The 14,426-nt window shown below is 35.8% G+C and overlaps 1 protein-coding gene across 1 annotated transcript in view; it reads left to right on the forward strand.

Moving 5' to 3' along the window:
• Window positions 1-2,197: 2,197 nt before the first annotated feature.
• The window catches only part of LOC117409290 (alpha-mannosidase 2), a 116,794-nt gene continuing 104,565 nt past the window's right edge, over window positions 2,198-14,426 (forward strand). Inside the window, exon 1 of the mRNA XM_058991670.1 lies at window positions 2,198-3,654. Coding sequence (XP_058847653.1) covers window positions 3,517-3,654 — 138 coding nt within the window. The 5' untranslated portion in view covers window positions 2,198-3,516. The remainder of the gene's footprint in view (window positions 3,655-14,426) is intronic.

Raw genomic sequence — 14,426 nt, forward strand, 5'->3', positions numbered from 1 at the left:
ATCATAGCCCCCTCAGCACTGTCTTTTCAAAAATGAGCCGTGTTCCTATCTAATTTAAGTAAGAATGACATTGCCAGTAACCAATATGTAATACTTTAGTTATTTGTGTCTCTTTTGTAAATCCCCATTGGTAGACCATGACATTGAAATGAAATGCTGTATTTTGTTGTTTTTCATTCGACTTAGTGATCAAAGTATCAGGAATTTATTCTCATGATTCTTTTTTGTATCTTATAATAATACATAATAATAACACCTCCAACAATTTACATGTTAAACTTGTGAACATAAAAATGTCACCTTATACTTTAATCAAAGTGGGGTACAAAAATATGAGACATATGTACAAGTATGGTTGCTGCGACTTGTGGAGGCTTTCAAATTAATTTCAGTTTAAAAGCAATTGAACTTGAAGCACATTGTACCATGACCAGAGCAGCATCCAGTCTTTAAAAAACCATTAGGTATGTACAGCTATGGCCAAAAGTTTTGCATCACCCTATAGAATGAACTAATTTTGCATCATAAAGTCGTATGAAACCTGCTGAATAATGTTACGTTAACATATTAAATTACATACCGCTTTGTATTTTTGCAATATCATGTTGTAGTTTCTTTGATTGCAGGTTGTTAATTAAAACATCTAAATTATGTTCATATATATTTTTTAAAATTATGTCTCAATCCTAAAATTATTTTGGCCATAGCTGTAGTGTGTTAGGCAAATAACATTATTAAGAAATGTAAGGCTGTGTCCCTTGTTGTGTGCGTAGAAGAATACTACTTTTATTGCATAACACATGTACACTCAGTCACTCTAGAACACGACAGTTCACTCTCAACTCTGGAACTTTCTCTTTCTGCTCTTGCTCTAGGGGCTCTCGAACATTCTTAAACCTTTCTACTAATTAGGTTCCATTTAATGTTTTCCTAACTCTAGTAACCACAAGAGAGATACAATATAGAACAATCACTTCTTGCTGTACAAAATATTCCTTTATGATATTCAATATGCCACACTCCAGGTGTCACAGAATCCTAGTCTCGATTCCTGCAAATTAGAGTCATGTTCATTGAAACCATAATAATTATGCTTATTTGCTCCAAGCTTGTTTTGTCTGCGCAATCAGTTTTAATAAATGTACCCCAAATTAAACCTGCACTGTCCCACAATCTCCAGTGGTATACATCCAATGGTTTACACTGGATTTGTCTTTGGTAGCGCACACATATCCTTTGTTAAAAGAAACCGGTATCCAAGAGAAATAATGGAATTACTTTTGCTCTTTATTAAATGAAAAGGTTTCCAGCAAATACATTCAAACTTTGTTGAGTTGTATATGGTACAGATTCAAAGTGTTGCACTGATCAGTTGCAATTGTAATCCAAGGTCAATGTAATTATAATCAATTTTACAATGAAATACACAAGCTTCTCTTTGCCAAAGAACACAGGCTCCGTGTTCAAAAGGAAGGGTTTGGTGAGTTCACCCAAAACAGTCAATAATCCCAGTGAACTCCAATGGATTTGAGATAGTTAATAATAATAATAATAATAATAATAATAAGTAGTTTTTTTCCCCGAAGTTATCGGATACACAAAAGCCAGATGTGCTACTATTCACCAGCTTCAAAAGAGGCTTCCAGTACATATCCAGTACAGTTAACAAAACGTATACCACGTGTGTAGTAACACTATCACAACCTCCCCAAAACAAAGGATAGCTATAATTTTGTAATGTAATTGAGAACACTGCATTCTGATGATACATTTCCAGTGTATATAGTAGAACATTCTCTTATGCACCATCTACTGCATTTACTGTGTAATAACAAGTTCAGTTTAACAAATATTCAAAGCTTTAGATCAGCTTGTTCCACAGTCCTATGTAACTTTTTTTTTTTTTTGGGATGATGTTCAATTTTCAATTTATGAATACATGAATCTGAATGAATGTTACAATAGACATTAAATAAACAATCATTTTTTGTAATGTGTATATTAAATTTAATCACAAAAATGTAGAACTTTTGATGGATAAAAACTCTATCAATAAGCGAACCACTTTAAACGATCATTCTATTTGAGTATTTCTCCAGAAGTCTTCAACAATACTCGATTCCCTGCGGCTTTCAAAGAGTTAATGCAGTCCCCATGTGTCAGTCTATGAAGAAAACACGTCACATGCAACGTCACGGGAGGTGGCGCCTGCCAGGAGGAGCTGAGAGTTTTCTGACGAGCAGCAAGCAGAGAGAGGATGTCTCTCTGGCCCGATGGAGTGTTTCGTTCAATGGGACGAGTGTAGATTTGAAGAAGCAGCATAAAGACAAAATGCCCTAAACATGTGGGATTTACACACCCTTTATCTAGGATAGCACATGAACACGGAGCAGTAGAGTCATTTTAACGATAAAACAAAAACAGTAGGTTAGCGGGCTGAGAAAACCAAGCCGCCAATTCACGATATGTCTGCTGTGTAACTAGCCAGGAGAATGATGTTCTTCGCTGACAAATTTGGCTATAATTTAATTACGCTAGTATCTAGCTGAAGAGGACAATAGTAATTGCAAAATGAAAATATGCTGTTAAAATAAATATTTCTGGTGGATTATGTGGAGTGCAGAGGCCTGAATTTAATGTACAAAATTATAAAAAGCATCGGAGGGAAGTTGTGTGTCAACGGGGTATCGCGTTGCCATCGCCTAACCAAGGAGGAAGGAGGTTCATGTTATAATATAAAGTTTTAATACCCGTGCTTATGGGATTTTTGTTGTTGTTGAAAATGGAATACATGACGAGAAAATAAATTGCATCTGGTGAAACAAAAACAACGAACGGTGCTCAGTGTGCTGCACAAAATGTGATTAACATCGAACTGCTTCCTATTCATATGCTAACAACAAAACACGTTATATAATAATCAAAGTGGTTGGGATAAATTAAGTTGAAATGTTTTCCAAAAATACGCACACATCGGATCACAACCGCTGCCGCTATAACTTTACATCATTTTCTTCTGGTTTTGATAACACTGAACGGATGAGGTGTGTTTAAAAAAGGGGGCGTTATTGTACACACCTTATCTCCATTTTTGTTGGCAATACTTAACCTAATCTACCAGTTGTACACACACGGTCGGTGGAAGGACTGAAGAGTTAGGTCTGCTCCTGTTGCTGCTTGAAACAAACAAAAAAAGTTATTCCTGGATTTTACAGATAAATTGAACTCGGATTGTTTTCAAGTTCGGGTTTAAATGCCAAATATAATAGATTTTTGTTGAGTTTTTTTCACAGCTGGGAATGTGTTTTTATGTTGCTGAGTGTCCTGTGACTGTACAGTACTGGAAAAAAGAACAAACCCAAAACTTTGGACTCGGCGTAAAGGGCTTTTCTGATGTTAATGTGACAAGAGCTTATTTGTTTCTTGTCTGAAAACAGTATTTCAGATTTGACTTTTTAAACTAGGCTGCTGTTTTTAAAGTTTTATTTTCCTGTTGCTGTGGGGAAACGGGAAAGGATGAAGCTAAGCCGACAGTTCACGGTGTTCGGTAGTGCCATATTCTGTGTGGTGGTATTCTCATTGTACTTAATGCTGGATCATCTACAGTTAGATAATACTAAGAACCCTAAGGTAGCAGGGGGCTTACTTCAAAAGGTAAGTAATGCTATTGTTTTCTTGAATTTTGCTTAACGTTACTCTCAACCCTTACAAAACATGTAGCATGTCATCTCATATCCTGTGTTCAAAATTACAGATCTTGTCTGCGTGTGACTGGCTGCATTGTGGCTTGTATTAACCATAGTACAGTAACAGGCTTATGTAGTTTTAAATGAAGAAATGTATCCAGTTCTGATGCCCCAGACAATACGTTCTTTAAGTACAGTAGGATTACATCGTATGTTTGTCCGTAATAAAATAAAAAAATAAAATCAATGTTACACAATATTTACACAAATAAAATACACAAACGACGTTTTATTTATCAAGAGGGAAATGGATCATGTGCCTTTAGGAAGTGCTATTGGCTCGTTTATTTTTCATCCATACTTACCGTCGGCCAGGTTATATTGAATAAGTGTGTGTGTGTGTGTGTGTGTGTGTGTGTATATATATATATATATATATATATATATATATATATATATATATATATATATATATATATATATATATATAACAACAAACTGGTAAACAGTGATGACTTTCTCAAACGTCCCTTAGGTTACTTAAGCCAAATACCTCTACCCACCCTCACCCATTCAGCCAATCGGAGAGTAACCCATGGTGGCGACCAGTTGAGTTCATGCACTCCTTATGGATTAACAGAGTCCCTTAGTACCAGCATGTCACAAGGTACCCTCAGGTGGCTAAAGGTCTGCTTTGCAAACTGAAGAAGATAACTCTCATATTGAATATGCATATTTAATAATATACTGTAGAGTGCAAAATGTATGTGGTTTTATATCAACGTTGCACCCATAAGTTAATTTAGAGGGCAGAGAATGTTTTTCTTTCAGGGTACTGTGGTTGTAGACAGTGTTGTAGCAACCATGGTTAATCATGGTTTGGATAAATTAAGTGCTGTGATTGGCTTAACAAGGTCACATGATCGAGTGGCAAGAATTGTCTTACCACACGGCTGTGACATCATAGACCAACTTACTTGATCTGTTAACATTACTACACCTTAAAGGGTACATAAGGACCTTTTTATTTTATTGTGTTACATGTTCCCATGTGTTGCTACAACTGTTTACGTAAGGTGTGTGTATTGTTTTAATTTTAATTTTTACATTTTTATGTGGTCCAAGATGGCTTCAATTGTACCCACATGGACCTCTCAGAACTACATTTCCCATCACCCTTCTGCTCACTGGTAAATCCACCTGTTACATATGTGAGCAGGAGGATGATGGGAAATGTAGCTCTGAGAGGTCCATGTGGGTACTTTAAGCCATCTTGAGGCAGGGAATGCAATTTAAAAGTTTAAAAAAGTGGTCGACATGTAAAAAAAAAAAAAAAAAAAAAAAAAATTAAAACAATGCACACACAGTACATAAACAGTTGTAGCAACGCATGGGAACATGTAACACAATAAAATAAAAAGGTCCTTATGTACCCTTAAATAGTAACAATTATCTAAACAGTGTTTCTGTAGGTAAAAATGTCAACATACAACTGAAACAGCATTTAAATCACCCAACAAACAGTGTTTTTTTCATCTCTGTCACTAAGAATTACAGAAAAAATGGCAAATAAACTGTGGTATTTAGTCAGAGAACAGAACAAAGAAAACTGAGGTAAGCAGAAGCAGTAACACTTTATTCAAAAGCCATCTGAGAAATCACCACGCAAGTCTCACTCAGCATGTAATACATATGCCGCAGCAGAATCTACTTTATTAAACTAAATGTGGCCTTATAAAACTGACTAGTGAGTATGCAATGTTTAAATTAGACACAACAGATACATCTCACCACTACCCTCCGATTTCAGAAACATATTTAAAAGAAAAATTAAAATCTCTCCTGCTCTCTTCTCACACAACCGTTGGGCTTTTAAACAAGGTCGGGTTCGGCATAGAATTCTATTGTGCTCGCCGCGGACGGGAAGGACTGCGGCACTGTGCAAACTGACAGGGAAGTCGTTTAGTCCACATATCATCTCATGCTGGTTTACAATCTAGTGAAATTACGCCAGTTACTGACCATCAGTGAGAAAGCCTCTGAAATTATTGGTCAGCTTCTCTTGAAGACCGCAAAACCTGAGTAGGATCATTTCCTACACAAAAAAATAAACAAAACAAAAAACACTCAAACTCCTCCCTTGATGTTAAGTGCAGTGCAGTGTTTAGCTGTTCCGTGAATCCTCCCTCAGATGTGGGAAATCAGTCTTCTTTCAATTCCCAAATCCATTTTATCTCGAGAATGTTCAATGTAATGTTTATGGCAAATAAAAAAGTACAAAATATATGTATTCAGGGACTTTTTTTTTTCATAATACATTTCAGATGTTTTCCTTAGCTAGTTTGTGTAATTATTTAAAAAAAAAAAAAAAAAGTAAAAAGTAACCATGAGGCCTCGTGCCTCAACGCACCCAGGGCGTGTGGTAAGAATTGTCTTACTTCACACCCTTTTGTGGGTTCGTTCTTATCTATAGTATTCTACATGGCTGCTGACATTTCGCAACACACGGTTTTTCAAGAAATATTGTTATGTTTTTTAATTCAACTTTTGTGATGCACACAGAGCAGACTGCCGGAGCAAGTTAAGGCATTGATACGAGTTGTTTCCTTACAGTGTACAATATGTGATAAGGGAGGACTGCTGTAGAACTGTGTCAGACTTTTAAACAGGATACATCTGCTGTTTTTACATTTAAACTAAACTGCAACAAGTATTGATATCAAACCGCTCTATATTTACACACATTCAAACATCCATGCTGTTTATTGCAGGTGTTTCCCACCCCCCTGTGTTTGTTTTTGATTTGCACAATATGGAGTAAGGATTGTTTTATTCTGACTGGATGGGAAATGTCCTACTGAAGATTCTGGATTAAATGTCCTCTGTTATCGATCTGTAATGACTGTGTGATACTGCTTACGTTCCACATTTTACTACACTACACCTGGGTACATACAGTATGTACTGCAGGCCCTGAGTAAGACTAGGGATGTGTATCCTTGATGATGCTGTTAAAGTGGAGTGGCCAGCTATGTTCACACACCACACAGTTGATATGGGGCTGTGTGGTCCAGTGGTTAAAGAAAGGGGCTTGTAACCAGGAGGTCCCCGTTCAAATCCCACCTCAGCCACTGACTCATTGTGTGACCCTGAGCAAGTCACTTAACCTCCTTGTGCTCCGTCTTTCGGGTGAGACGTAATTTTAAACGACTCTGCAACTGATGGCTTGTTCACACACCCTGGTCTCTAAGTTGCCTTGGATAAAGGCGTCTGCTAAATAAACAAATAATAATAATATAGACCAGGGGTGGGTAAAGTTGGCATTTCCAGTCCAGCTGTTTGTTCCAACCATGTTAAAATTGTTTAATTGAACCAACTAAACCCTATTCCAGACCCTAAAGTAGTTATTGATTTTATTTGACCTGTTTAACCTTGAATGGAAAGACCCTCCATGACTGATATACTATAGACACATAACTGCATACCAAATTGTTCTGTAACTTGGTTCAGAGATTTTTACAGCATTCAAAAAATATTGTTCTCATAATCGTGTGAATGGGTTTAGACTTGGTATACACTGTATTCTTAGAAAAAGAAGTGATTCTACTTTGGTTTTTAAATATACCGAGTGCCTGTCGTTGAGTAAAGTCACCCCTGGCAGGTGAAGATAAGTGTAAATGCAAGGCGTGAGGCCCGAGATGTTTATGAATCTGCTTTGCTATACACCAGCATGGTAAGTTGTGATTGTGATATTGATTAGAAAAAAAACAACAACAACATTAAAGCCTTGTAATTAGATTTGTAATAGATTTTCACATTTATCTTTTTCTTCTAATATAGTGCTGCATATAAGGCTAGACACTTCTCTCTCTTGAATGAGTACAGTAAGCGCATGCACCTTTTTGCATGATTACAGTATATACAGTGTCAACTACTAACCATAATATTATGAGGAAAAACTTTATATTTTAGACTTAGATAATTCTAAACCATTTTTTTGTCAGTTCAGTCAGTTTTCACCGTGAAATATAATGCTTCAGATCAATAAAATCATGTTTTTACCAATAGCTGCCAACAGGATAAATATAGCAAGTTAACAAAAGAACATGATGTTCCCAAAAGAGAAATAGCTAGTCATACACCCAGAGCACCGACCACAATTTTCAGGTTTTATTGTGAATACAATAATATGGTAATCTAAATATTATATTTCAAGTATTAGTTTTGTGTTCTGTATAAAAAATGTGGAAAAACACTTTTATGTACTGTTGAGAAATGCCGGGAAATAATCAGGTATAAACTTTAAAAATTAGGCCGGCACTGCAATGGTGCCAGACAAGAAAACTTTATTAATGTATTTTTGTGTCTAAACATGTCTCCCAGCTTTCAACTGCAATAAGCCAGTTTGAATTTCTAGTGGTGGGAGAAGAAGAAAATTGCTGTTTTCAGTAGGGTAGGAAAGCTGTAATATTTGCAATAGACTGGAATCTGCATAAAACTGGTTTGTTTAATAAAACTGGATGGTATCCGGACCATGATCTTAAGGACAATGACCATAGGTTTTCAGATAACATGTAGTAAAATATTCTAGATGTGCTGCTGTTTGGTGGTTGTGATAATTATTTACAATGCTGTAAAATGTATAATGTAAAAAAATATGGGGTGATAAGAATGTGTACTGGCTTAATCTTACATTAATGTGACTCTGATTGTCATACAGTACTTTATGAATCCCAGCCAGTGCTAAATATGTAGAGAGCACCCACACAACTATGACTTGTAGAGAGCACCCACACAACTATGACTTGTAGCAGGCATGGGCAACGCCCAGGACCACTGTAGACCCGTTTTAACAGCTAATTGATTGCTACAGTATACTACAGTAGTGCTGGAACAATTCTACTTTTGTATTTGATTGATCTGAATCTTAATAGGAGAATCACAGATTCAGCATCTGTTTGGAGAAAAGTCCACTCATCCACAGAGTTTCAGGCTGAATAATAAGCTGAAATTCAAACCTGGATAATCGCATCTTTAAAATATACACTATATATATATATATATATATATAGATATAGATATAGATATAGATATAGATATAGATATAGATATATATATATATATAATCTTATTTCTATTTCTTAATGGTTTGTTCAGCACCTAACTATTGTAAGATTCCGACACATTGTTTAACCTTGAATTATAATATTTCAAGTTTACTGTAGTTAGAAAAAAACAGCTTTAAATAATTTCCTTGCAGTGGATGTTGAGCTTGCTGACTTTTTGGCGTTCACAAATTTAATTTTAAAATAGCTTACCTCAAAAAAGAGCTAAGTATGCCTAATCAAATTATCTTTGGTAACATTTATTTTGTACTGCTGCAATGTAGTTTCTTTCTTTTCAAGATGACCTGCGAATTGTTCTGGATCAATATGGTATGGAGTACTGTTTACACTGACTCCCCATGCTTTTGAGTTAAATAAAAATGTAACTGCTTCAGCAGCTCTAAAGGGATTCAAGAAAAAAATGTTAGCTTGGCTGGTTCAAACTGGCATTGTCTGCAAAAATCTTTGTGAGGTCCTAATTGGTTTATTTACCTAATTTCATGCCATTGATGGGAGAAATTACATGTTTTAATCTTTGTTTGACTTTTGAAAGGGTTTATTTTCTGTAGCAGTTCACAGAAAACCTTTTAATTCACCTAATGAATTACATCTCAGGTAATCAAAAGCACACCATCTATTTCACTGGTGCCCAATTCCAGTCCCGGAAGACTGTTCCACTTCAGATTTATTAGATAAAATGTAATATTCAACTACATAAGGACCTGGATGGTAATTGCTTTTGGCTAAATGAGCAATACTGTTCTAGTGAGCCATTAAAAATATACTGTAGCAAACAAAAACAAAAAAACTTAATTGTAGTTGGCTGGTTCTGGGCTGGAAGGACCAACTTTACCCTGGTTGGAGGTGTGCAGTGCTACAACAGAGTTCTTAACAGCTCCACATTGTCGAGCTGTGTGGCAGGGCAGAAGCCCTGCTGCTGTAAAGTGTGTGTGTGTGTGTGTGTGTGGGAATGTAAGGTTGGCAGGGATGGGGTTAAATCTGTCTCTGCCAGCAATCACAGGTGTGGCCATTCTCCAATTAGGTGATTGGTGCTAAGTGGAGAGTGGCCACATGTATAAGGAAGAAAAATCCTTTGTTTGTTGGAGTGCGTGCGTGCTGTGATTTTGTATTGGATTGTTTTCTATCTCTAGTGAAGGCTAATGCCCAGCCTACAGGTGATTTGTTGTTTTGTTTAAACATTTTATTTTGGCCCTTGTTCCAGTTTATTTTGTTCCTGTTTTTGTGTTTTGTTTTGTTAATAAACGTGCGCTCTAGCGCTTAAACTGCAGCTTTCTGTCTCTGGGTCTCTTTCCTGCCGGTAACAGCTTGGGCCGTGGTGCTACACTGTTACAGGCTGGTTTGATGAAAAATGAACTTCAGGATTGCTTGTTTAACGTTTTGTTCTCATGCTGTCCAAGGTCAAAGCATTCACTACAGTTATCTGGGGAAATACCAAGGAGGATCATTACAGCTGACTACAGCATAATCCAGCAAGTTGTGAAATAATGTTACAAGGCACAGTATTAGCTACACTACTTACCAGTAAGATAGGTTAGGAATGTTAAGCCAAGGTATTGTCGACTCCATGGTTTATAGTTCTTCTATTTTTTGATAAGCTAATTTCAGCTAAAGGCAAGTAAACAGTTGTGGGGAATATTTTAACAGCAGCAGGTTTGACCAGCGTTTTTAACTGATTGAGTTACATGCTTTACAAATGGAATTGTTTCCACAACTAAGTTACATGGATGATGTACTGTGTGGATGTGTGGATGTACATAAATGCATTACTACTGAACAAAAGGGATATCGACTTGCAGATAAAGGTTCTGTACACCTTCTAAATATTCCTAAAGATGTGAGCAGCTGTTTTGAATTTGTGTCTGTTATGTGATAATGTAAAATTAAATCTTATATTTAATTATGCATCTAGCTTGGATTTCTATACTTGGGCATACACCTTATCAGAAAAACGTCTTCTGTCTTGGCACACTATTATGCTTATTTCATTGACTTTTTTGTCTCACTGGACAGAGCAGTATTTTTTACATGGATAATAAGCCTTTGTAGAGTGTCTGTACTGGTTGTTTTTTTTTAATCAAGAAATTAAGACACCTAATTAAAAACTGTAATTGGACAAAAGCAATTAACTGATTTAATGCAAAGTTGGTAATTTACATATGTGCATATGCTTTAAACTATCTTGCTCTTAATTGTGTTATTACTTGTACTGTGATACTTGAAATGTATTTGCTTACAATTGTAAGTCGCCCTGGATAAGGGTGTCTGCTAAGAAAGAAATAAATAAATAAATAAATTAATTAATTAATTAATTAATAATAATAATAATAATAATAATAATAATATTAATAATAAAGTAAAATCATAAACAATTAACTATTGCAAAACATATTTTGGTTTTCAAAGGTTTGCTATGAACCCCCCTCCCCCCCTAGCATTTTTTTCTTTTATGATCTTAAGCAACAAATATATAATCTATCTTGATCCAGAGTTGCCATCTTTAAGCAAGGTTTTGTTATTCATGTGAGGAATTGCAATATTCAGGCTGACAAAGATCGTGTCACATTGAATTTGCAAAACAAATCAGTCCTATTCAGCTGGGAGGTAGTAAGATGTAAGGAATTATAAACTGATACAGTACATTTCACAAATATTATCTTTGCGGTTCCAGAAAGTCAGTTCTATGGTTATTTCTCTATACTTTATCAAAGTAATCTCCTTGTAGCCTTTATACCGTAGTTTGTAATGTAGTAGTCTGATCGAAAGCTATGTGAGGTACTGTATCTTAGGTCTACTTGTTTTACAGGCCCCACTTGTTAAATTAATGTTTAAAACATAGGTCCTATTTGCAAAGTTTTGATTTCCTTGAAAACATCTTTGATGGAGACTCCACAGGCAGAATTTCATTGGGTCTAGAGTTTCTACAATATAGGGAGGCAGTATTGGCAAGGAGAGAGTCATCTTGCAATGCACCAACAGGTTCTGTTGGCCAGGTGCCCAGTGAGCTCAAGCAGACACCTGCAGGGCTGGGAGCTCTTTTCCCTGCATAGGCTGGGAGCTCGCCAACATCCACTGTCAAGTTCCTGGATGTACAGAGGAGATTGGTTTGGTGGTGGGATTGGAGGACCTTCACCGATCTGCACTTCTCTTCAGCTCTTGTGGGGAGTTGCTGTGGTGAACTTCACATTCTAAATTTGGGAAAGATACAGGGGCACTCTAAATAAACACTTTCATAATAGTTCCTGAGTACAATGTTTGCATGATTTATAATAACTTCATGATGTGTATATGTAGGCTATATGTTGTGTGTACCTTATAATCAGAAATTATTTTGCACAATTTGAGCAGACAGAACCTCATCCAAACTGCACATGATTACAGAAAGAGACACCCTAAGAATGACGTATCATTTATATAGCTTGTTACCATACAGTATGCGACGATCACTTCTTTGAATCAAAGCAAATTGGAACATAAGACCAATTAGCTCAACGTCTGCACAGTAGGGTGCACTCTGGGAGAAACTGAAACCAGCAGGTGGTTCTCTCATCATAAATAATATGTGCAATGGTGACTTTTTTTAGGTACAATACCACCCTTTCCTTTATCTGGAACAATACACATTTATATTATGTTTCATATACCATGGTTCTGTTCAAAATTCTCTGTCCAGCAGCAAAAGCATTAAGACAAGACTAACTGTTTAATCAAAATAGGCTTTGTACAATACAAGGATTTGACAGTGTGATTTAATTTAAATGAAACAGACTCAAAATCACTTCTCCATGCATATAATACAGATAACTCAAACCAGTCTATACAGTAGCAAGAATACTCTCCCTGGCAATTAAAACAATTATAATAAAAAAATCTAACCCTAAACACAGGATCTGTATATATTTCTGTATGTATTATCAATTAGATCAATTGTAAAGACCCAAATATTTGGACTGTTTGCAATACCTCCTTTATATCCACTGTGGGTGAATAAATGATATTGACAATGAATGGCAGATCATAATGAAAACACAACAGGCTAAAATAGTTCCATAGAACCTGATTAGGTCTAATCTTGGACTTTCTTACTTAAATTAACAAGAGTTGTCCAAGATTAGTACTAATCGGTGTCTGTGAAACGAAAAGTACAACTACTGTATGATCTGCCTGGACTTCAGAGGAGCCCTTTTTCCATTCAGTGCTTGCACACAATAGCCTTTTCAAGAGGGTTACTGACAAGGCTTTTGTTAAATAGGCCGCTGTGTAGAGCATGCATAAATGTTTGTGTATTAACTGGAGTTCGTTTTTTCGTTTTGTATTTTAAATTACTTTTGTGTATGTATATGTATATATATATATATATATATATATATATATATATATATATATATATATATATATATATATATATATTGTTTTGTTTGAAAAAATTGACTTTATTGGACTGAAATTGGATTTTGAGCACTGGAACTCAAGAATGAAATTGCTTGCCTAAGAAACAATATGAATGTGATTGTTTGGATTAGTGCCTGGTACACAACAGATGTATATCAATAAGCTTATGAAATGGAAAATTTGAGCCAAATTGCTAAAATTGAGACGTTTTACTACACAGTACCTAGCTTGAAATGATACACCAAATTATAGTGCTGCAAAAAATGTCGTCTAATTACTGTAACATCCCTGTGAGAATTTGTCATGTTTAAAAAAAACCTTAATAATGGCCCCAATAGAGAGGTCATGGTGCCTACTGCATAATCAGGTTGGGTCAAGTACTTCATTTTATATAGGTGATCGGTTCCCTGATGTGTGTATGATATGGAACTCATGTGATTTTGAAATGGGTTCCAGGGTGGATGGATACTGTACATTATATACTGTATAGCAAATTAGATCTGAGATCTCTAGATATGGTATCAGTGGTACTTGTCAAAGTAAAAGACTTTAAACTTACAATAGATTTAAATTTAAAATGAAAATCAGGACAATTTAAATAACTGTGCAACGCTTCAGTAGTACTAAAAAGAAACCTCACTTACATGTCCTGAGAATTTATTGTTGGTTGAAAAACAAACAAACAAAACAAAAAAATGGGTAAATAGTGTTTGTAATATTGGAGGATTGATGGGAAAGCAGCCTTTTAGTCACCGTGAGTTCTTTCGACTCTCAATACCCTCAAGGTACCTGCTGTAACCCCTTTACAAATTCATCCAGTTAGTGCTGGGACGAACATGGAACTGTCATGTTCGGATTATGGGTGTAAATCGTTAGTAAATTGTCAAACATTTTTAATTTTGCTAAATTGTTTAAGCTTTGTCAAAAATGTGCAGGTCAAATATTAATAAGCGGCTGACTGCAAATAACGGCTACTCAATGTTTTTTTTTATTTTTTATTACTTCCTACCTTTCATGTGGCATCATTGTCATTGGATATTCACCTCCAAAAGTCCAGCATGCTTTTGGTCACATGACTAGTCTGCTTCTATGAAGCTGGATCTATTGTGGACAATTTATAGAAAGCTATTTATTGTAAAATGCTCAGAGCCCTTGCAGGTAACGCGATTCCCCCAAGATGGCAGAGTTCCGGTTGTCTCCTGCTGTCGAGACCGAACATCAAGGG

This window comes from Acipenser ruthenus, chromosome 2, assembly GCF_902713425.1.
Source record: "Acipenser ruthenus chromosome 2, fAciRut3.2 maternal haplotype, whole genome shotgun sequence".
Classification (NCBI taxonomy): Eukaryota; Metazoa; Chordata; class Actinopteri; order Acipenseriformes; family Acipenseridae; genus Acipenser; species Acipenser ruthenus.